General features: G+C 47.0%; 1 protein-coding gene across 1 annotated transcript in view; it reads right to left on the bottom strand.

Moving 5' to 3' along the window:
- METTL14 (methyltransferase 14, N6-adenosine-methyltransferase non-catalytic subunit) overlaps positions 1-22,952 on the bottom strand; it is a 156,604-nt gene that overhangs the window by 21,199 nt on the left and 112,453 nt on the right. The window contains exon 10 of the mRNA XM_069230159.1: positions 22,691-22,901. Coding sequence (XP_069086260.1) covers positions 22,691-22,901 — 211 coding nt within the window. The remainder of the gene's footprint in view (positions 1-22,690; positions 22,902-22,952) is intronic.

Here is a 22,952-nt window from a genome sequence, read left to right as displayed (position 1 = left end):
CTGTAGTAGCTTCACACGTCTCCTAGTTCAGCCTGAGCTGCTCTGCTACGCTACCATTATCTATCAGCCTAAGCTGCTAGACACCCTATACACTAATAAGGGATAACTGGGCCTGGTGCAAGGTGCAAGTACCCCTTGGTACTCACTACAAGCCAGTCCAGCCTCCTACATTGGTTGTGCAGCGGTGGGATAAGTGCTTTGAGACTACTTACCACTCTTGTCATTGTACTTTTCATAAGAGAAAAATATACAAAACAAGGTCAGTGTATATACACATAGCCAAAAAGTTTTGCATTTCCTCTTTTCACTCTTTTCTAAGTGCTGAAAAGTACTTCTAAACTTTCAAAAAGTTCTTAAAAGTTTAAAAAGTTTTTTCTGTCTTTCCAAAAAGTTCTGAAAACTTTTTTCTCTTTGTCTATCACTTTAACTCTCTCTAAAAATGTCTGGCACAGGCCAAAAAGTTGAACTGTCCAAACTTGCATATGATCACCTTAGCTGGAAAGGAGCAAGGAGTCTCTGCATAGAGAGAGGTTTGAGTGTAGGGAAGAATCCTTCTTTAGAACTGTTAATTAATATGCTTAGAGTACAGGATAAGGCCATAAGTGCCCAATCTGTAGAAAAAGTAGCTAATGGTTCTCAATCTGATCCAGGGACTCCCCCAGGAAAAGGTTCAGGAAAGAAACTTCTCAGCCTGCCCATTACTAGACAGTCTAGCATAGTTGGTACAGAGGTTGAATCACATCATACTGATGATGTGCTCTCACATTATACTGGTAGCCAAGCTGTTAGGGTGCCCTCTGTAAGGGACAGGTCTCCTTCTGTTCATTCCCATCATACCTCTGTATCTAGAAATGTCCCTCCCACCCACCCTGATGACAGATTGTTAGAAAGGGAGCTCAATAGATTGAGAGTGGAGCAAACCAGACTGAAGCTCAAGAAGCAACAGCTGGATTTGGATAGACAGTCTTAAGAAATAGAGAGGGAAAGACAGAAGATGGGTTTAGATACCCATGGTGGCAGCAGCAGTATTCCCCATAGTCATCCTGCAAAAGAGCATGATTTCAGGAATCTGCATAAGATAGTTCCCCCTTACAAGGAGGGGGATGACATTAACAAGTGGTTTGCTGCACTTGAGAGGGCCTGTGCTGTACAGGATGTCCCTCAAAAGCAGTGGGCTGCTATCTTATGGCTATCATTTACTGGAAAAGGTAGGGATAGGCTCCTTACTGTAAAAGAAAATGATGCTAACAATTTCCAAGTTCTTAAGAATGCACTCCTGGATGGTTATGGCTTAACCACTGAACAGTACAGGAAAAAGTTCAGAGATACCAAAAAGGAGTCTTCACAAGACTGGGTTGATTTCATTGACCAGGCAGTGAAGGCCTTGGAGGGGTGGTTACATGGCAGTAAAGTTACTGATTATGACAGCCTGTATAACTTGATCCTGAGAGAGCATATTCTTAATAATTGTGTGTCAGATTTGTTGCACCAGTACTTGGTGGACTCTGATCTGACCTCTCCCCAAGAATTGGGAAAGAAGGCAGACAAATGGGTCAGAACAAGAGTGAACAGAAAAGTTCATACAGGGGGTGACAAAGATGGCAACAAAAAGAAGGATGGTAAGTCTTCTGACAAGGGTGGGGACAAATCTAAAAATGAGTCTTCATCAGGCCCACAAAAACACTCTGGTGGGGGTGGTGGGCCCAAATCCTCCTTTAATCAGAACAAGGAAAAGAAACCATGGTGCTATTTATGTAAGATAAAAGGCCATTGGACAACAGATCCCAGTTGTCCAAAGAAAGGCACCACAGCTCCTACCACTACAACCCCTACTGCTACACCTAGTGTCCCTACTAATAGCAGTGGTGGTGGGAGCAAACCTACTAATAGCCAATCCAAGGGAGTAGCTGGGCTCACTTTTGGTAATTTAGTTGGGGTTGGTCTAATTAGGGAGACCACAGAGGCTACTTTAGTCTCTGAAGGGGCTATTGACTTAGCCACTTTGGTTGCTTGCCCCCATAACTTGGAGAAGTACAAGCAACTAACCCTAATAAATGGTGTTGAGGTCCAGGCCTACAGGGACACAGGTGCCAGTGTCACAATGGTGATTGAGAAACTGGTGCACCCTGAACAACACATACTTGGACACCAGTACCAAGTAACCGATGCTCACAACATAACACAAAGCCACCCCATGGCTGTTGTAAATCTCAACTGGGGGGGGGGTATCTGGTCCAAAGAAAGTTGTGGTAGCTTCAGATTTACCTGTAGACTGTCTATTAGGGAACGATTTGGAGACATCAGCTTGGTCAGATGTGGAGTTGGAGGCCCATGCAGCAATGCTGGGCATCCCAGGGCATATTTTTGCTTTGACAAGGGCTCAGGCCAAAAAGCAAAAAGGACAGGGAAGCTTGGATCCTGGAACAATGGACCAAGTGCTCCCTAAAGCTAGGGCTAGTAGAAGCAAACCACTTCCTACTATCCCTCCCTCTACAGTGGATTCTACTTCTGAGGAAGAAGAATTCCCTCCCTGTGCAGAACCTACACCAGAGGAGCTGGAAGCAGACACTGCTGAGCTTTTGGGTGAAGGGGGGCCTGCCAGAGAGGAGCTGAGTGTGGCACAGCAAACCTGTCCCACATTAGAGGGTCTCAGACAGCAAGCTGTCAAACAGGCTAATGGGGATGTCAGTGACTCACACAGAGTTTACTGGGAGGACAACCTCTTGTACACTGAGCATAGGGATCCTAAACCTGGAGCTGCCAGGAGATTAGTGATTCCTCAGGAGTACAGAAAGTTCCTCCTAACACTGGCACATGACATTCCCTTAGCTGGGCACCTGGGTCAAATGAAAACTTGGGACAGATTGGTACCATTGTTTCATTGGCCTAGGATGTCTGAGGACACAAAAGAATTTTGTAAGTCCTGTGAAACCTGTCAAGCCAGTGGCAAGACAGGTGGCACTCTAAAGGCACCCCTTATCCCACTGCCTGTGGTTGGGGTTCCCTTTGAAAGGGTAGGGGTTGACATAGTTGGCCCCCTTGACCCTCCTACTGCTTCAGGCAATAGGTTTATCTTAGTGGTAGTGGACCATGCCACAAGATATCCTGAAGCTATTCCTTTAAGGACCACTACAGCTCCTGCAGTGGCAAAGGCCCTCCTGGGAATATTTTCCAGGGTGGGCTTCCCAAAGGAAGTAGTATCAGACAGGGGAAGCAATTTCATGTCTGCATACTTAAAGGCCATGTGGAAGGAGTGTGGTGTAACTTACAAGTTCACAACACCCTATCATCCACAAACAAATGGACTGGTGGAGAGATTTAATAAAACTCTCAAAGGCATGATTATGGGACTCCCTGAAAAACTCCGCAGGAGATGGGATATCCTTCTACCATGCCTCCTTTTTGCCTACAGGGAGGTACCCCAGAAAGGAGTGGGCTTCAGCCCCTTTGAACTTCTTTTTGGACACCCTGTTAGGGGTCCACTCACACTTGTAAAGGAGGGTTGGGAACAACCTTTAAAAGCTCCTAAGCAGGATATTGTGGATTATGTACTTGGCCTCAGATCAAGGATGGCTGAGTACATGAAAAAGGCCAGTAAAAACCTTCAGGCCAGCCAAGAGCTCCAGAAGCAATGGCATGATCAGAAGGCTGTTTTGGTTCAGTACCAACCAGGGCAGAAAGTGTGGGTCTTGGAGCCTGTGGCCCCAAGAGCACTCCAAGATAAATGGAGTGGACCCCACACAATTGTTGAAAAGAAGGGTGAAGTCACCTACTTGGTTGACTTAGGCACTGCCAGGAGTCCCCTTAGGGTGCTCCATGTCAACCGCCTGAAACCCTACTATGACAGGGCTGATCTCACCCTGCTCATGGCAACAGATGAGGGACAGGAAGAAGACAGTGATCCTCTACCTGATCTCTTCTCTTCCACAGAGCAAGATGCTCTTGTGGAAGGTGTAGTTTTGGCTGATTGTCTTACTGCTGAGCAGAAAGATAATTGCATAAATCTCCTAGGACAATTTTCAGAACTCTTCTCCATTGTGCCAGGCACCACTTCTTGGTGTGAGCACACTATAGATACTGGAGACAGTTTACCTGTCAAAAGTAAGATCTATAGGCAGCCTGACCATGTCAGGGACTGCATAAAGCAAGAAGTTCAGAAAATGTTAGAACTAGGAGTGGTTGAGCACTCTGACAGTCCATGGGCTTCTCCTGTGGTACTGGTACCAAAACCCAATTCTAAAGATGGAAAGAAAGAAATGCGGTTTTGTGTAGACTATAGAGGTCTCAACTTGGTAACCAAAACTGATGCTCACCCTATACCCAGGGCAGATGAGCTCATAGATACACTGGCATCTGCCAAGTATCTAAGCACTTTTGATTTGACTGCAGGGTATTGGCAGATCAAAATGTCAGAAGATGCTAAACCTAAGACTGCATTTTCGACCATTGGAGGACATTACCAGTTTACTGTAATGCCTTTTGGTTTGAAAAATGCACCTGCCACTTTTCAGAGGTTGGTGAACACAGTCCTGCAAGGGCTGGAGGCTTTCAGTGCAGCATATTTGGATGATATAGCTGTCTTTAGCTCCAGCTGGGATGATCACCTGGTCCACCTTTGGAAAGTTTTGGAGGCCCTGCAAAAGGCAGGCCTCACTATCAAGGCTTCAAAGTGCCAGATAGGGCAGGGTAAGGTGGTTTATCTGGGACACCTTGTTGGTGGGGAACAGATTGCACCACTTCAGGGGAAAATCCAAACAATTATTGATTGGGTTCCCCCTACCACTCAGACTCAGGTGAGAGCCTTCCTAGGCCTCACTGGGTATTACAGGAGGTTCATTAAGAACTATGGCTCCATTGCAGCCCCTCTTAATGACCTCACATCCAAGAAAATGCCTAAAAAGGTATTATGGACAGCAAACTGTCAGAAAGCTTTTGAGGAGCTGAAGCAGGCCATGTGCTCTGCACCTGTCCTGAAAAGCCCTTGTTACTCTAAAAAATTCTATGTCCAAACTGATGCATCTGAATTAGGAGTAGGGGCAGTCCTATCACAACTTAATTCTGAGGGCCAGGATCAACCTGTTGCTTTTATTAGTAGAAGGTTGACCCCTAGAGAAAAGCGTTGGTCTGCCATTGAGAGGGAGGCCTTTGCTGTGGTCTGGGCTCTGAAGAAGTTGAGGCCATACCTGTTTGGCACTCACTTCATTGTTCAGACAGACCACAAACCTCTACTTTGGCTAAAACAAATGAAAGGTGAAAATCCTAAATTGTTGAGGTGGTCCATATCCCTACAGGGAATGGACTATACAGTGGAACATAGACCTGGGAGTAGCCACTCCAATGCAGATGGACTCTCCAGATATTTCCACTTAGACAATGAAGACTCATCAGGTAATGGCTAGTCTTATTGTCCTTCGTTTGGGGGGGGGGGGGGGGGGGGTTGTGTAGGAAAGTACCATCTTGCCTGGCATGTTACCCCCATTTTTCACTGTATATATGTTGTTTTAGTTGTATGTGTCACTGGGACCCTGGTAACCCAGGGCCCCAGTGCTCATAAGTGTGCCTGAATGTGTTACCTGTGTAGTGACTAACTGTCTCACTGAGGCTCTGCTAATCAGAACCTCAGTGGTTATGCTCTCTCATTTCTTTCCAAATTGTCACTGACAGGCTAGTGACCATTTTTACCAATTTACATTGGCTTACTGGAACACCCTTATAATTCCCTAGTATATGGTACTGAGGTACCCAGGGTATTGGGGTTCCAGGAGATCCCTATGGGCTGCAGCATTTCTTTTGCCACCCATAGGGAGCTCTGACAATTCTTACACAGGCCTGCCACTGCAGCCTGAGTGAAATAACGTCCACGTTATTTCACAGCCATTTTACACTGCACTTAAGTAACTTATAAGTCACCTATATGTCTAACCTTTACCTGGTAAAGGTTAGGTGCAAAGTTACTTAGTGTGAGGGCACCCTGGCACTAGCCAAGGTGCCCCCACATTGTTCAGAGCCAATTCACTGAACTTTGTGAGTGCGGGGACACCATTACACGCGTGCACTACATATAGGTCACTACCTATATGTAGCTTCACCATGGTAACTCCGAATATGGCCATGTAACATGTCTATGATCATGGAATTGCCCCCTCTATGCCATCCTGGCATTGTTGGTACAATTCCATGATCCCAGTGGTCTGTAGCACAGACCCTGGTACTGCCATACTGCCCTTCCTGGGGTTTCTCTGCAGCTGCTGCTGCTGCCAACCCCTCAGACAGGCAGCTGCCCTCCTGGGGTCCAGCCAGGCCTGGCCCAGGATGGCAGAACATAGAACTTCCTCTGAGAGAGGGTGTGACACCCTCTCCCTTTGGAAAATGGTGTGAAGGCAGGGGAGGAGTAGCCTCCCCCAGCCTCTGGAAATGCTTTGTTGGGCACAGATGTGCCCAATTCTGCATAAGCCAGTCTACACCGGTTCAGGGACCCCTTAGCCCCTGCTCTGGCGCGAAACTGGACAAAGGAAAGGGGAGTGACCACTCCCCTGACCTGCACCTCCCCTGGGAGGTGTCCAGAGCTCCTCCAGTGTGCTCCAGACCTCTGCCATCTTGGAAACAGAGGTGCTGCTGGCACACTGGACTGCTCTGAGTGGCCAGTGCCACCAGGTGACGTCAGAGACTCCTTGTGATAGGCTCCTTCAGGTGTTAGTAGCCTTTCCTCTCTCCTAGGTAGCCAAACCCTCTTTTCTGGCTATTTAGGGTCTCTGTCTCTGGGGAAACTTCAGATAACGAATGCATGAGCTCAGCCGAGTTCCTCTGCATCTCCCTCTTCACCTTCTGATAAGGAATCGACCGCTGACCGCGCTGGAAGCCTGCAAACCTGCAACATAGTAGCAAAGACGACTACTGCAACTCTGTAACGCTGATCCTGCCGCCTTCTCGACTGTTTTCCTGCTTGTGCATGCTGTGGGGGTAGTCTGCCTCCTCTCTGCACCAGAAGCTCCGAAGAAATCTCCAGTGGGTCGACGGAATCTTCCCCCTGCAACCGCAGGCACCAAAAAGCTGCATTACCGGTCCCTTGGGTCTCCTCTCAGCACGACGAGCGAGGTCCCTCGAATCCAGCGACACCGTCCAAGTGACCCCCACAGTCCAGTGACTCTTCAGCCCAAGTTTGGTGGAGGTAAGTCCTTGCCTCACCTCGCTGGGCTGCATTGCTGGGAACCGCGACTTTGCAAGCTTCTCCGGCCCCTGTGCACTTCCGGCGGAAATCCTGTGTGCACAGCCAAGCCTGGGTCCACGGCACTCCAACCTGCATTGCACGACTTTCTAAGTTGGTCTCCGGCGACGTGGGACTCCTTTGTGCAACTTCGGCGAGCACCGTTTCACGCATCCTCGTAGTGCCTGTTTCTGGCACTTCTCCGGGTGCTACCTGCTTCAGTGAGGGCTCTTTGTCTTGCTCGACGTCCCCTCTCTCTGCAGGTCCAATTTGCGACCTTCTGGTCCCTCCTGGGCCCCAGCAGCGTCCAAAAACGCCAAACGCACGATTTGCGTGTAGCAAGGCTTGTTGGCGTCCATCCGGCGGGAAAACACTTCTGCACGACTCTCCAAGGCGTGGGGGATCCATCCTCCAAAGGGGAAGTCTCTAGCCCTTGTCGTTCCTGCAGTATTCACAGCTCTTCAGCCTAGTAAGAGCTTCTTTGCACCAACCGTTGGCATTTCTTGGGCATCTGCCCAGCTACGAGCTGCTTGTGACTTTTGGACTTGGTCCCCTTGTTCCACAGGTACCCTCAGACAGGAATCCATCGTTGTTGCATTGCTGATTTGTGTTTTCCTTGCATTCTCCCTCTAACACGACTATTTTGTCCTTAGGGGAACTTTGGTGCACTTTGCACTCACTTTTCAGGGTTTTGGGGAGGGTTATTTTGGTAACTCTCACTATTTTCTAATAGTCCCAGCGACCCTCTACAAGGTCACATAGGTTTGGGGTCCATTCGTGGTTCGCATCCCACTTCTGGAGTATATGGTTTGTGTTGCCCCTATCCCTATGTTTCCCCATCGCATCCTATTGTAACTATACATTGTTTGCACTGTTTTCTAAGACTATACTGCATATTTTTGCTATTGTGTATATATATCTTGTGTATATTTCCTATCCTCTCACTGAGGGTACACTCTAAGATACTTTGGCATATTGTCATAAAAATAAAGTACCTTTATTTTTAGTATAACTGTGTATTGTGTTTTCTTATGATATTGTGCATATGACACTAGGTGGTACTGTAGTAGCTTCACACGTCTCCTAGTTCAGCCTGAGCTGCTCTGCTAAGTTACCATTATCTATCAGCCTAAGCTGCTAGACACCCTATACACTAATAAGGGATAACTGGGCCTGGTGCAAGGTGCAAGTACCCCTTGGTACTCACTACAAGCCAGTCCAGCCTCCTACACCTGCCACTGCGACTGCGAGAGGAGGTCTGCCCTGAGAGGGAGACGGAGCGGAGGGCACAGTGAGAGTTGGAGAAGGTCGGAGTACCATACCCTCCTTGGCCAATCCGGAACTATTAAGATGACTTGGGCCCGGTCTTGGCGAATTTTCCTCAACACTCGAGGAATCAAGGGTATGGGGGGAAACGCGTAAAGCAACTGGTCGCACCAGGTTATCTGAAACGCGTCCCCCAACGCTCCCTGCATCGGATACTGGAGGCTGCAGAATAACGGGCAATGCGCGTTCTCCCGAGTGGCAAACAGATCTATCCGAGGAAACCCCCACATCTGGAAGATTAAACAGACTTGATCTGGATGGAGACGCCACTCGTGGTCTGCCGAGAATTGGCGACTGAGACTGTCCGCACGTACATTCAAGACCCCAGCCAGATGATTTGCCACCAAGCAAATCTGATGGTCCTTTGCCCAGGACCATAGCCGAAGAGCTTCTCTGCAGAGAAGGTACGACCCTACTCCTCCCCGTTTGTTTATGTACCACATCGCGGTAGTATTGTCCGTCAGGACCTGTACCGACTGACCACGAAGGGATGGGAGGAAGGCCTTGAGAGCCAGACGTACAGCCCGTAACTCCAACAGATTGATATGAAACACCTGTTCCTCTGGAGACCAAAGCCCTTTGATCTCCAGATCCCCCAGATGAGCTCCCCATCCTAGGGTGGAAGCATCCGTTATGACCGTGGCCACTGGTGGCGACTGCGCGAACGGCTTTCCCTGTGAAAGATTGTTGCCCGCAATCCACCACTTCAATTCCACAGCAGCATCTCTGGAGATCTTGACAGTACCTTCTAAATCTCCCTTGTGTTGAGACCACTGCCTTCGGAGGCACCACTGAAGAGCCCTCATGTGCCAGCGAGCATGCGTGATCAACAGAATGCAGGAGGCGAACAGACCGAGCAGACGAAGGACCTTGAGGACTGGAACTACCGCTCCCTTTCGAAACATTGGAACCAATTCCTGAATATCTTGAATCCGCTGAGGCGGAGGAAAGGCTCGACTCAATGTTGTATCCAGTACTGCCCCTATGAACAGGAGGCGCTGAGAGGGCTCCAGGTGAGATTTGGGCACGTTCACCGAAAAGCCCAGGTCGAACAACAACTGGGTTGTTGACTGCAGATGATGCGACACAAGCTCCGGGGACTTGGCTTTGATCAACCAGTCGTCCAAGTAAGGGAATACTGCTATCCCCTTCCTTCTGAGCTCCGCCGCAACCACTGACATCACCTTTGTGAAGACTCGAGGTGCTGAAGTAAGACCAAACGGGAGGACCGCAAACTGATAGTGCTGCGACCCTACCACAAACCGGAGATACTTCCTGTGCGACTTGAGTATCGGGATATGAAAGTAAGCATCCTGCAAGTCGACAGACACCATCCAATCTTCTTTGTTCAACGCCAAAAGCACCTGTGCTAGGGTCAGCATCTTGAACTTTTCCTGTTTGAGGAACCAATTCAAGATCCTCAGATCCAGGATTGGTCTCAACTGACCATCCTTTTTGGGAATCAGGAAGTATCTTGAGTAACAACCTCGACCCTTTTCCTGCTCTGGGACCAACTCTACCGCGCCCTTTGAAAGGAGGACTTGAACCTCCTGTTCTAGCAACAGGAGGTGTTCTTCTGAACAATAAGATGGGCGGGGCGGGATGAGGGGCGGGAACTCCCGAAAGGGAAGGGCGTAGCCTTTCCCCACAATGCCGAGAACCCAAGTGTCCGTTGTGATAGACTTCCACTTGTGGAGAAAATGCTGTAATCTTCCCCCTACAGGAGAGGAGTGAGTGGAAAACGGTGGAAGCCTAAGGCTGCTTCCCCTGCTGCACCCCTCCAGAGGACGAGGAAGAGGCAGAGTGCTGTTGAGAGGCTCCTCTGGTACGGGCCCCACCCCTCACCCTCCCTCTAAATGACCTATAGGGGAGGGAAGAGGCGGGTTGCTGGAACCTCCCCCGAAAGGAAGAGGAAGAAGAGCCACGCCCAAATCCCCGAAACCTCCTGAAAAATCTAGAAGAGGCAGAGGAAGAAGGAGCTTGCAGTCCTAACGATTTGGCTGTGGCTCTGCTCTCCTTAAATCGTTCCAAGGCCGAATCTGCCTTGGCTCCAAACAGTCTGTCCCCATCAAACGGGAGGTCCAGCAGGGTCGACTGCACATCCGCAGAAAACCCTGAGTTTCGGAGCCAGGCCTGTCTTCTTGCCACCACAGCCGTGCCCATCGCCCTGGCCACCGAGTCGGTCGTGTCCAGCCCAGACTGGATAATCTGGGTTGCGGCAGCCTGGGCGTCCGAGACCACATCCAAGAGACCCTGGGGGAGCTCCGTAAATGAAGACGAAATATCATCCATCAGAGCATGGATGTACCTCCCCAGAATGCACGTTGCGTTGGTGGCCTTCAACGCCAAACTGCATGACGAAAATATTTTTTCTTGGACTGCGCATCCAGTTTCTTGGAGTCTCTGTCTCCAGGCACCGTCGGGAAGGAACCAGACGCTGACTTTGAGGAACAGGAGGCTTGCACCACCAAGCTCTCCGGCGTAGGGTGTCTAGAGAGAAAGCCAGGGTCAGATCGTGCAGCTCGATACCTCCTGGCCACAGCCCTATGAACGGCCGAGGAAGACACCGGCTTCTTCCACACCTCCATCACCGGATCCAGCAAAGCCTCATTAAATGGCAAGAGAGGCTCAGCTGCAGCAGAGGCCGGATGCAATACCTCTGTCAGCAAATTCTGCTTTGCCTCTGCCACCGGCAAAGGCAGGTCCAAAAAGCTCGCTGCCTTCCTCACCACAGCATGAAAGGAAGCAGCCTCCTCCGTATATTCCCCTGGAGATGAAAGGTCCCACTCAGGGGAAGTGTCCAGCCCACTGGCTGTATCCAGACCATGTAGTCCGTCTCCAGAGTCCTCAATCTCTCCCTCCTCTAAGACTCGCTGGTACTCCTGCTCCTCTAAAAGACGGAGAGCACGCCTCCTCGAATGAAGTCTCTCCTCGATACGCGGAGTCGACATGGCCTCCGCCGACGTCGAAGAACGTCGCCGATCTCCAGAAGCATCTGACGCCGCGTCCGGCGCCACAGGCAGCTTCGGCGCCGAGGCAGGAGCCGGAGGACGAGGTCTTGGAGCCGATGGACCAACCGGAGTCACAGGGCAAAATCCTGACTTCGACGGAAGGGCAACCTCCGGGGCCGAAACATCCGAAGCGGCCACCGACGCCGGCACCGGCGCCGAGCCCACATTCCCAAAAGGGAGAAAGGGCATAAAGGGTGCCGGCCGAAGAGGCGCAGGATCACCCAACGAAAAGGCCAAGGGCCCCGAAGGACCAGCCGGAGCAGCTCCTGGAGCCATCTGCTGAAAGATGGTATACATCGCATTAAGAAACGCGGTACTATCGGCTCCAGGAGTGGGAAAAGCCGGATACTGGGGTGCCTGGATCGAAGGCGACCCAGACGCCGGCCTCGACGTCTGCGACGCCGGAGAAAACCCAAGAGGCTGCACCACCTCAATCACCGACGCCTGACCAGGCGAAGTCGGTGACGCCGGAGATGGCAACGCCGAGCCGAAGGTGACCTCGAACGAGACTCCTTGCTGGAATGACGTCGTGAGTCTCTACGGCGCCGGGAGTCTCGATGACGCCGGTGAGACCTTGGCGAAGAAGACTTCTTATGATGTTTCTCCTTCTTCTTTGACTTTGCCATGAATAACTTGGCCTCACGCTCTTTGAGGGCCTTCGGATTCATGTGTTGACATGAATCGCAAGTCGAGACGTCGTGGTCGGAGCTCAAACACCATAGACAGTCGGAGTGAGGATCTGTAACTGACATCTTGCCCCCACACTCTCGACAGGGCTTGAAACCCAACTTCCTCTGAGACATTATTACCGCAGAGAAGACTACGCAGCAGACAATACACTGTAACCACGAAGGTAACAGTAGCTCCCTCGAAGATAACCGTTTCGAATGCACGGAAAAAAGGGAACTGTCATCGGCACGTCGGCGAGGACCTCTTATTGCCTGTATGACGTCAGACGGCGTCGCGTGGGCTAGAGTGACGTCCTCGTCGACGTGCAGAGACTAGTAAGAAGATTTCCGTCTAATGCTGGCGCCATGGGAGTATTCATCAGGTGAGGAATCCACAGGTAGTTGTATCCATCAGAAACCAGCAGTATTGTCCTTCAACCTCTGCACATCTTTAAGTTACCAGCTTTTTTAAGTCTGGGAAAAGGCACAATATTGAAATGTTTTCAGAACTTGCAGAGACCTTGCTGGAATCTCAAATCTGGGCTCAGCTTATTCATAATATCTCAGCCTCCTGTTACCAGGGTTTTATCAAGAGCACACTGCTCGTTGCAGGGTTCTGGGGTGATTGTGACCGACGTTAATCCCAGGCAGCAGGTTGGCTTGTGAAGGATTTGTTGTTTAGGTGTTCCAGGCAAATCACCCTGAAAGCTACAAGTGTTTACACTGGAAGTCCATACGATTAGCAAAGAGCTGGTGTCATGTTCTCTCTAAGCAAACATTAGGCATGTGGCTTTCCTCTTCCTAGTACACGTCCACCTGCAACCACTAGGCTCAGACTTTGGTTTTGCAGAGTGGCAACTCAGGGCAGGGTCCACCATGCCCTGCATCCCGTATGCACAGCCTTGGATGTGTGCAGTTGCCCATCCGGCCTTGTGCATGGTTTTTGCCCAAACTTACATCTCTGCTGCCCCAAAACCCAAATGTTGTGTGCAATGGTTACTTAAATCAGTTCACGGCCTGCTGCCATTTTCTAGCCATAATTATCACTCCAGCCCACTATGCACAGTCTTTAGGAGTGTGCAGCAGACACTTCAGCCACATCCTGCTTCCTTGCTTGGGCACAAAAATCAGTGGCCACAATCTTGGGCCAACAGCAGTGGGAAAGTGCACAGGACGTGAACTGGCCATGCTTTAAGCCCTGTATTCATGCTCTCAACACAACTACCTTCCATCTTAATGTGAATGCCCATGTAAAGTGTATAACAGTCGCAGGCCACGAGCTGCAGATACACTTTACTCTTAGTCCTCAAAGTAGAGGCCAAGTTCCAGCTTTGGAGCTGCAATGGAATTGGAGAACCCTCGTTTTAAAATGATCAGAATATTTAATTTGGTACCTATTTTATTTTTTTAATCGTGCATGGCGCTAGCAAACAACTGAGAATGTTAATCGAATGCATACATATATGTACACATATTTCCACCTTTCCAAAAATATACGAAACGATGTTAAGGAATGAAGGTGCACAGAACAGTCATCAATCCTTCAAGTGTACCTCTACTGGCCTGGCCTGGCCTATATCCTCAAAGACGGACTTCCGGTTCTATCCTAAAGGCACCCCAACCAGAAGAACCATTCAATTTTCCAAACTGTAAAAGTAAGTTTCCTTTAAGTATGAGTGCATGAATATGGCCTACACCTCTTCATGCTCCATGACAAGGTACGCAGAGTCGATGATCCAAACTTCACCAGGTCTAGCTCAATTGCATTAAGAAGTTTTTCCAAGTATTAACAAGAAATTTCAGGATGCGAGATTACTTATTTAGGAAACATACAGCAGGAGAGTTTGGGATTCACAGTCTTGGACAGTAATGGATTGAGAGGAGCCATGGACAATGGGATACCAGAGGCCACTTGCGATGAAAAGGAGTGGCTAGGATTCACCTAATATTCACTGAGACGAAACGTCTTTTATTTATATTTGGAAGTTGCTGATTGACTGTTGGAACACTAACCTCTGCATTTCTTCTTGGAATATGCAATGCTTCATTGATGTAGCCTTGTAAAAGAGTTGATGAACTTTGATAACCAGTTTTTGCCATTACATAAGTTGTTTATGGTCGTTCCCTTCATGTTCTGTACAAGTATTGCAGATGTTAATCATGTGTCATGAAAATGTATTCAGCCAGAAGGCTAATAGCTAATTTACACAAAGGGTTTGCCAAAGCTCTCTATGGACAATGCAGGCAGAAAATCTTTGTTTTGCTGAAAGTATCTTCATAGCCACGTACCGCACAGCGATACTATGACAGATGAATTCCCCTGCTTAATAATAAGCTGGGGTTTGAGCATACTTCTTTCCATTGTAATTCATATATTTATTCCACATTTATTGTGGGTTATAGAACAAAGCTAACACTGTTGGACCAGTTTTGTTCTATCGTTTAACAAAGAGGGCAAACATCTGAATTTGGGAACGAGACAAAGACCCATCATCAGCCTACATTTTAAATATGCTAACTTAATGATGCCATTATTGGAGAAACGTGGATAGCGTGTACCTATTTGTATGAGATATAGGACTAGCTATTGAACAGTGTTTTTTTTGGGGGGGTGGAGGTGGGGGTGGGGGTAAAGGTAGTGAAACTTCCAGACCAGAAGTACGGTGATAAGACCCCTCATTCTAAAAAGGGTAAAAATCATCCCATCCACAAAATTAATCACAATTATTTGAACATGAATCATCTTGAAGGGACAAAGGGGGCAGAGTCGCTTTATAGTTGGAATGAGTTGCCTTTACTGACAACCATTGACTTTTTAAGCAAGCAGCTTAAAGTCACCTAGTGATAATCTCCCCTTCTGGTGACAGCAGAGGGGAGGCCTGGACAATACATCATAATTGTACACTGTGTAGAATGCAATTTATACGTCATTCAAAAAGTACAGGTCTCTTGGGTAATCCACTTCGGCCAAGAAAACTTAACAACACCTGGTGGAAAGTTGCCCCTACTTAAAGAGGGTCAAAAAGGAAACACTTCCTCAAGAAGCTGTGAGGGATAACGAGCTAGCACTATTGCGGTTTTGCATCAATTGCCTAAGATAGAAGAGGGGCTCCACCTTTGTCTGGAGAATGGTCATCTGGCACAAATACTATAAAATCAACTGAACCCTCCGATTCAAGTGTAGTGGTTTCTTCATCAGAGGAGACAGCATGCAATAGGGATGACATATGTTAGGATCTGAACACTTTCCCATTAGCAAAGCAATGCAGGGTCAGGACTTCTGCCACGCAGTAGGCAGTCTTCTCCAGAGAATAGAAGACCTATCTGTTTCATAGGCAATAACTTCTTGTCATGCTGAGATACTGGTAGAAGCACATGATCAATCTTAAAGGCCGTGTGGGCCAAAGTGAAAATTCTTGTTAGGGATTTCACACTATACCCACAGTTAAGGATACATTTATTACCTTGACACCTACCCCATGCCAAATACCTCAGACAATCATCTTTAGTGAAGCTGCATGGTCCCACAAAGTTTCAGGAATGCTTAGGTCCACAAAAAGGCCTTTTCTTCACTTAGCTATAAGAAAGACCTGCAACAGAGGACTGGTTTCCTTAAACTAAAAGACTTGCAGTGGTGAGGCTACTTACTGAAACTGTAGGCTACAGCAAAAGAGTGAGACTACTGCCACTGGATAAGTATGCAAATAAGACTGACTCAAGTGTACTAGGTTATTGAAGCCTTGTCCAATTCTAAGGTTCCAACAAAAGTGCCATGAGACCTGTAAAAAAGCTGAAAGATGATTAAGGCAAACTAGCAATGGGTGCAATCGTTTTGAGGGTCAAATACACAGATCAGACCTTTGCAAGTTCTGCACTCCGTATGTTTTAACATCGGTGGCATTATCACGATGCTCATAGAAGGCAGAGAAAAGAAAAAGATGTACATAATGTAATGCTCATAGAAGGCAGAGAAAAGAAAAAGATGTACATAATGTAATGCTCATAGAAGGCAGAGAAAAGAAAAAGATGTACATAATGTAAATAAAAAAATCCCACTGAGGTCGTACTACAAAACTACAATGTAGTACATTAGTTAAACTCCATCCTCATGTAAATGATATATATGTCTACAGCAGGCTTTGGTAGAGGTGAAACCAGACTGTCCATGTATGGGGCCTCGTCTTCAGGTTTTACTGTATGCGGATGACAGTCCTCCTGGCCAGAACTGCTAGAGGTCTCCAGTCCATCTTGAATTCTTTTGTTAGGTTTATGGAAGAGCTGGATCTATCCATCAACAAAAATAAATCCAATGTCATGGTAGTTGGGTCTTGTTCTAATAAACCAACTAAGTTTATCTTAGGTTCCTGTGCCCTTCGAAAGACTCATGTTTCTTCCTATTTGGGGCTGCTGTTAAGTCTCAGATTTAAGTTGGCACCCCCATTTCAATGGAAAAAAGGAGGATTTTGCATGTGCATCACAGCTGTTTTTAGCTTTGCTACTAAATTAGGTAGTCGAGCGGTTAGGGCAGATTTATAGAGCTGAATGCATCTCCAAAGCCACTTGTGAGAGGGAAATCTGGGGTTATATTTATCAGGTTGAGCTGCAAATAGTCGAGAATAAGTTCTTAAGGAGGCTTCTGTGTCTGCCGCAAAGTACCTCCTCCTTCTCAGTGCAGAGTAGTTGGGAGTAGGGTAAATTTCAGATCTTTTGACCTTCCCTGCTCCCCCTCTGGTTAAACATCTGGTCTCGGACACATGTTAAAGTTAGTAAGGAGACCCTGCAGGATTGTTTGTCTGTTGATTACACTCTCCAGATTCCCTGGCTTAAGTATGTCAGGACCCCTTTTCAAGATTATGTGGGTGTTGTAAAGAAATGGCTCCCTGTTGCAGTTACCCCCCACTTTTTGCCTGATACTGATGCTGACTTGACTGAGAAGTGTGCTGGGACCCTGCTAACCAGGCCCCAGCACCAGTGTTCCTTCACCTAAAAGGTACCATTGTATCCACAATTGGCACACCCTGGCATTCAGATAAGTCCCTTGTAACTGGTACTTCTAGTACCAAGGGCCCTGATGCCAAGAAAGGTCTCTAAGGGCTGCAGCATGTCTTATGCCACCCTAGAGACCCCTCACTCAGCACAGACACACTGCTTACAAGCCTGTGTGTGCTAGTGAGAACAAAATGAGTAAGTCGACATGGCACTCCCCTCAGGGTACCATGCCAGCCTCTCACTGCCTATGCAGTATAGGTAAGACACCCCTCTAGCAGGCCTTACAGCCCTAAGGCAGGGTGCACTATACCATAGGTGAGGGTACCAGTGCATGAGCACTGTGCCCCTACAGTGTCTAAACAAAACCTTAGACATTGTAAGTGCAGGGTAGCCATAAGAGTATATGGTCTGGGAGTCTGTTTTACACGAACTCCACAGCACCATAATGGCTACACTGAAAACTGGGAAGTTTGGTATCAAACTTCTCAGCACAATAAATGCACACTGATGCCAGTGTACATTTTATTGTAAAATACACCACAGAGGGCACCTTAGAGGTGCCCCCTGAAACTTAACCGACTATCTGTGTAGGCTGACTAGTTTTAGCAGCCTGCCACAAACCGAGACATGTTGCTGGCCCCATGGGGAGAGTGCCTTTGTCACTCTGAGGCCAGTAACAAAGCCTGCACTGGGTGGAGATGCTAACACCTCCCCCAGGCAGGAATTGTCACACCTGGCGGTGAGCCTCAAAGGCTCACCTCCTTTGTGCCAACCCAGCAGGACACTCCAGCTAGTGGAGTTGCCCGCCCCCTCCGGCCAGGCCCCACTTTTGGCGGCAAGGCCGGAGAAAATAATGAGAAAAACAAGGAGGAGTCACTGGCCAGTCAGGACAGCCCCTAAGGTGTCCTGAGCTGAAGTGACTCTAACTTTTAGAAATCCTCCATCTTGCAGATGGAGGATTCCCCCAATAGGGTTAGGATTGTGACCCCCTCCCCTTGGGAGGAGGCACAAAGAGGGTGTACCCACCCTCAGGGCTAGTAGCCATTGGCTACTAACCCCCCAGACCTAAACACGCCCTTAAATTTAGTATTTAAGGGCTACCCTGAACCCTAGAAAATTAGATTCCTGCAACTACAAGAAGAAGGACTGCCTAGCTGAAAACCCCTGCAGCGGAAGACCAGAAGACGACAACTGCCTTGGCTCCAGAAACTCACCGGCCTGTCTCCTGCCTTCCAAAGATCCTGCTCCAGCGACGCCTTCCAAAGGGACCAGCGACCTCGACATCCTCTGAGGACTGCCCCTGCTTCGAAAAGACAAGAAACTCCCGAGGACAGCGGACCTGCTCCAAGAAAGGCTGCAACTTTGTTTCCAGCAGCCTTGAAAGAACCCTGCAAGCTCCCCGCAAGAAGCGTGAGACTTGCAACACTGCACCCGGCGACCCCGACTCGGCTGGTGGCGATCCAACACCTCAGGAGGGACCCCAGGACTACTCTGATACTGTGAGTACCAAAACCTGTCCCCCCTGAGTCCCCACAGCGCCGCCTGCAGAGGGAATCCCGAGGCTTCCCCTGACCGCGACTCTTTGAACCTAAAGTCCCGACGCCTGGGAGAGACCCTGCACCCGCAGCCCCCAGGACCTGAAGGACCGGACTTTCACTGGAGAAGTGACCCCCAGGAGTCCCTCTCCCTTGCCCAAGTGGAGGTTTCCCCGAGGAATCCCCCCCTTGCCTGCCTGCAGCGCTGAAGAGATCCCGAGATCTCTCATAGACTAACATTGAAAACCCGACGCTTGTTTCTACACTGCACCCGGCCGCCCCCGCGCTGCTGAGGGTGAAATTTCTGTGTGGACTTGTGTCCCCCCCGGTGCCCTACAAAACCCCCCTGGTCTGCCCTCCGAAGACGCGGGTACTTACCTGCAAGCAGACCGGAACCGGGGCACCCCCTTCTCTCCATTCTAGCCTATGTGTTTTGGGCACCACTTTGAACTCTGCACCTGACCAGCCCTGAGCTGCTGGTGTGGTGACTTTGGGGTTGCTCTGAACCCCCAACGGTGGGCTACCTTGGACCAAGAACTAAGCCCTGTAAGTGTCTTACTTACCTGGTTAACCTAACAAATACTTACCTCCCCTAGGAACTGTGAAAATTGCACTAAGTGTCCACTTTTAAAACAGCTATTTGTGAATAACTTGAAAAGTATACATGCAATTTTGATGATTTGAAGTTCCTAAAGTACTTACCTGCAATACCTTTCGAATGAGATATTACATGTAGAATTTGAACCTGTGGTTCTTAAAATAAACTAAGAAAAGATATTTTTCTATACAAAAACCTATTGGCTGGATTTGTCTCTGAGTGTGTGTACCTCATTTATTGTCTATGTGTATGTACAACAAATGCTTAACACTACTCCTTGGATAAGCCTACTGCTCGACCACACTACCACAAAATAGAGCATTAGTATTATCTATTTTTACCACTATTTTACCTCTAAGGGGAACCCTTGGACTCTGTGCATGCTATTCCTTACTTTGAAATAGCACATACAGAGCCAACTTCCTACAGGTGTGACCTTTTTAGTATCCCAGAGGGGATCTGCAAGGCTGACTACACTTGGATTAGGACCCATTTTGTTTAGACAGAGAACCTTGGAAACAGAGGGGCTGTCTTGCTGAAGCCTAGTGTCCCTCATCACATAGTGCTGAAGACAGTGTTATCCACTGTACTCTATCTTCTTTTCGTTACGAATGGGCATGATCCCTTCCTGCTAACCAGGTTTCAAACAGACTTGTTACCTTATCTGTTTGCTTATTCACAGGGCAAGTTCAGGGGTTACATATTTGCGTTTTGCAGTAGCAACAATAGGTCTCTGCAGGATACCCTGAACTTTACGATTGTTTGTAGTTCCTATGCAATGCCCCGGAAGGCCTATCTTGTATCTGTTTTGAAGAGGGCACATTTTTACAAGTCAAGCTGGCTCTTATGTATTTACAAATGCTTTCGGGGGACATTTTCAATGTACTTAGCTTTTTAAAAGTTGCCATAAGGCTGAGGTATAGTTGTGAATAAGAACAGAGTGTTTTTATGGTGTTCATTATAAGTTTTTATGCACTGTATTTTTGTGGCGGCACATTTAATATGTTTTTAAGAGTATTGATGTCATATGTAATTGTATGCAATATTTGATATTTTTTTTGCTATCTTGTTCTGCTTTAATGGTTTATCTATTTTGAACCTAATAAAACTAAAACACAAAAAAATTAGAAATGGCATGACTGCGAAATGCATGCTTTAGTTTACAGATGTCACAATTTTAATTCACCGTCACCAGGAAAGTAAAGTTTACAGATACTAGGAAAGGCTGGAGGCAAGACGGTCAAAAATGGCCAGCCGTTATAAACAGGCCTGTAGCAAATTGAGACCAGAGCCATTAGCCAAGAATCCAACTTGCTTGCATCTCCAAACCAGCTGTGTGCAACTGCTGCCCGGTGTTTAGCTCAGTACTTCACTTTGTGGACTTAAACTGCTGTTCAGAATTTATTTTAGGATCTTTAATTGCCCAAATTCACATCAACATTTTTTAAAACATGCTAAAATCTGACACACAGACAGTGTTTTCCAGCTGCAGTTTCGAGTCCTATTCTTCTCTCAGGCATTCAAAAAGAGAATGTTAATGCCAAATAATATATTTTTTAATTTTTAGTTTGTTTGGAGGAAAACGAACACCAACAAGCAGGACTGAAGAAATATGTTTCTGTTTTGCACTGTAAAAAACCGTGGATCTTAAAAACAAGTTAATATATGTGTAAACTTAAGCGCTGACTTGGGAGTTTTTGGATGTCTTGTGTTATAATTGATTAAATACAAAATAAATGATCCACAAAAGGAAAACTGAAATTTTGGAGTCCTGGGCAGACTTATTAAACGTCATGGACTGCTATCCCCATATCACTGTAAGCTCATCTTCGAATCGCCAGAGTTCAAATAAAAAACGAGAAAGAACCATATCGCAGTCGTTTTTGGAAGCATCCCAAACGTTCGAAACTCTATTCCCAGGGTGATATGCATAAACCCATCTTTTGAGGAATTAGAAAGGGAACTGAAACACCTATCGTTCCAAAAAGGAGCTGGAGCACTTATCATTTCAAAACTTTCTTCAAAGGTGAAAGTGCACCTGACAACTGTAGATTTCGCCACCAAAAGAGACCATTTCCTGTTAATATTTGTACACTTTCTAATAATGTATTTGATATTAATTTCTGGACACTTTAGCAACTGAAACGTAGGGAATGAAAAAATATTACTATGTGTTTCTAATGCCACTATTCCTATATAATTTGTTTTTTCTAACTATATTCCTTGTAGGACGTTCGTTGGTTTTTCAAAATAACTGTTTCCTCAAGCAAAGCACTTTCACGTCTCTGGATCTGGAATGTGCTATACAAAATGGCAAATAATAAAAAAATAAACGCCTCATGATTTGTTCAAAAGTTAAGTACACCGCAATTTAGAAAGCAGCGTAAAGGCACATGACAATGTTACATTTTTGGAAGATTGAATAGTCTATATAAATGTAAATTAATGCAAAATATTACTCTAACAAAAGGCTTTCGCACCTTAGCCTTTTAATCAGTTAAACGGTGAGCATTCAGTGACGTATTAATGAGTTCGAAAAAAAAAAACTTTAAGATAAGCACATTCGGAAGCATTATGAATGAACTCCATAAAGTGTAAAAACGGAGAACCACTGGGTGTCTAGATGACTTGCTCATCACTAGGACAACCTTACCAATGCTTGAATTACTTTCAAAATACAAGGCAAAGTTGTTTATGCCGATGAACCATTTAAATGTAAACAACAAGGATAAGTCAATAAGTGTCCTTGACGAAAATATAAGCATACTTAAAATAACATCATGGTTAAGTAAAGTCAAGGAGCAGGATGCTGAAATGTGTTAAGAAAAAGAATTGGGCAAAGAAATACGGTGAAAATAGTGAAGACACGGCTTGCAACTTTTTTTTTTTTTTTAACATCATCATAATAAATTAAAGCAAGGATAAAAGTGCTGTGGTTCACAGTGGCAGCTGGTATCCTAAAATACAGGGCAAAATGGAGAGATCCAACGACATGGCCAGACTGAACAGAAGCGTGTAAACGATTTCTGAGAAACGTTCAATAGGCTCAATCTGTAGCATTTCAGCTGTTGAGTTTCCCCATTATGTTTAAGTCTGCAAATGAGGCTATTGAGGCAGGCAAATGGTTAACGAAGTGCTTCATGAAGAACAGCTTCTACAGGTATACAAGCAAGTTGATGAGTCACCACAAGAACCAAAAAAGCATCACTCAATCTTATTCTCAATGCAGAATGCACTATTTAAGCATCTTTAATCATGAAGGGGTCCTACAAGTAAATAGCATATTCATCAGCACTTTCACGTGGTTTCGGGGGCATCTAGTGTTTTATAAAACAAACACTTAATAAATACCCATGTACCTGGCCTGATGGTGCTGTCCCTTCCAAACAAGTGTAGTCGTCTCCTGCCCAGACAGAAATGTTCAATGATGTGAAAAATTTCAACTGGCTTCTCTATGTTGCCAATTTCAGGTTCTTCTGTGATTATGAGGTCGATATCCACATTGGCGTGGATGAAGTCCCCATCAGTGCTGCGCCGCACCGTTCCCCTGATTCCCATCAAGCAATGTTCCTAAGATACAAAAATAAAGCTCAACAAAATGTACGTTGAAACAATGGACTA

Source organism: Pleurodeles waltl, chromosome 1_1 (genome assembly GCF_031143425.1).
Source record: "Pleurodeles waltl isolate 20211129_DDA chromosome 1_1, aPleWal1.hap1.20221129, whole genome shotgun sequence".
NCBI lineage: Eukaryota > Metazoa > Chordata > Amphibia > Caudata > Salamandridae > Pleurodeles > Pleurodeles waltl.
The sequence above is the reverse complement of the archived record's forward strand: the minus strand, read 5'-3'. Positions and strand labels throughout refer to the sequence as shown.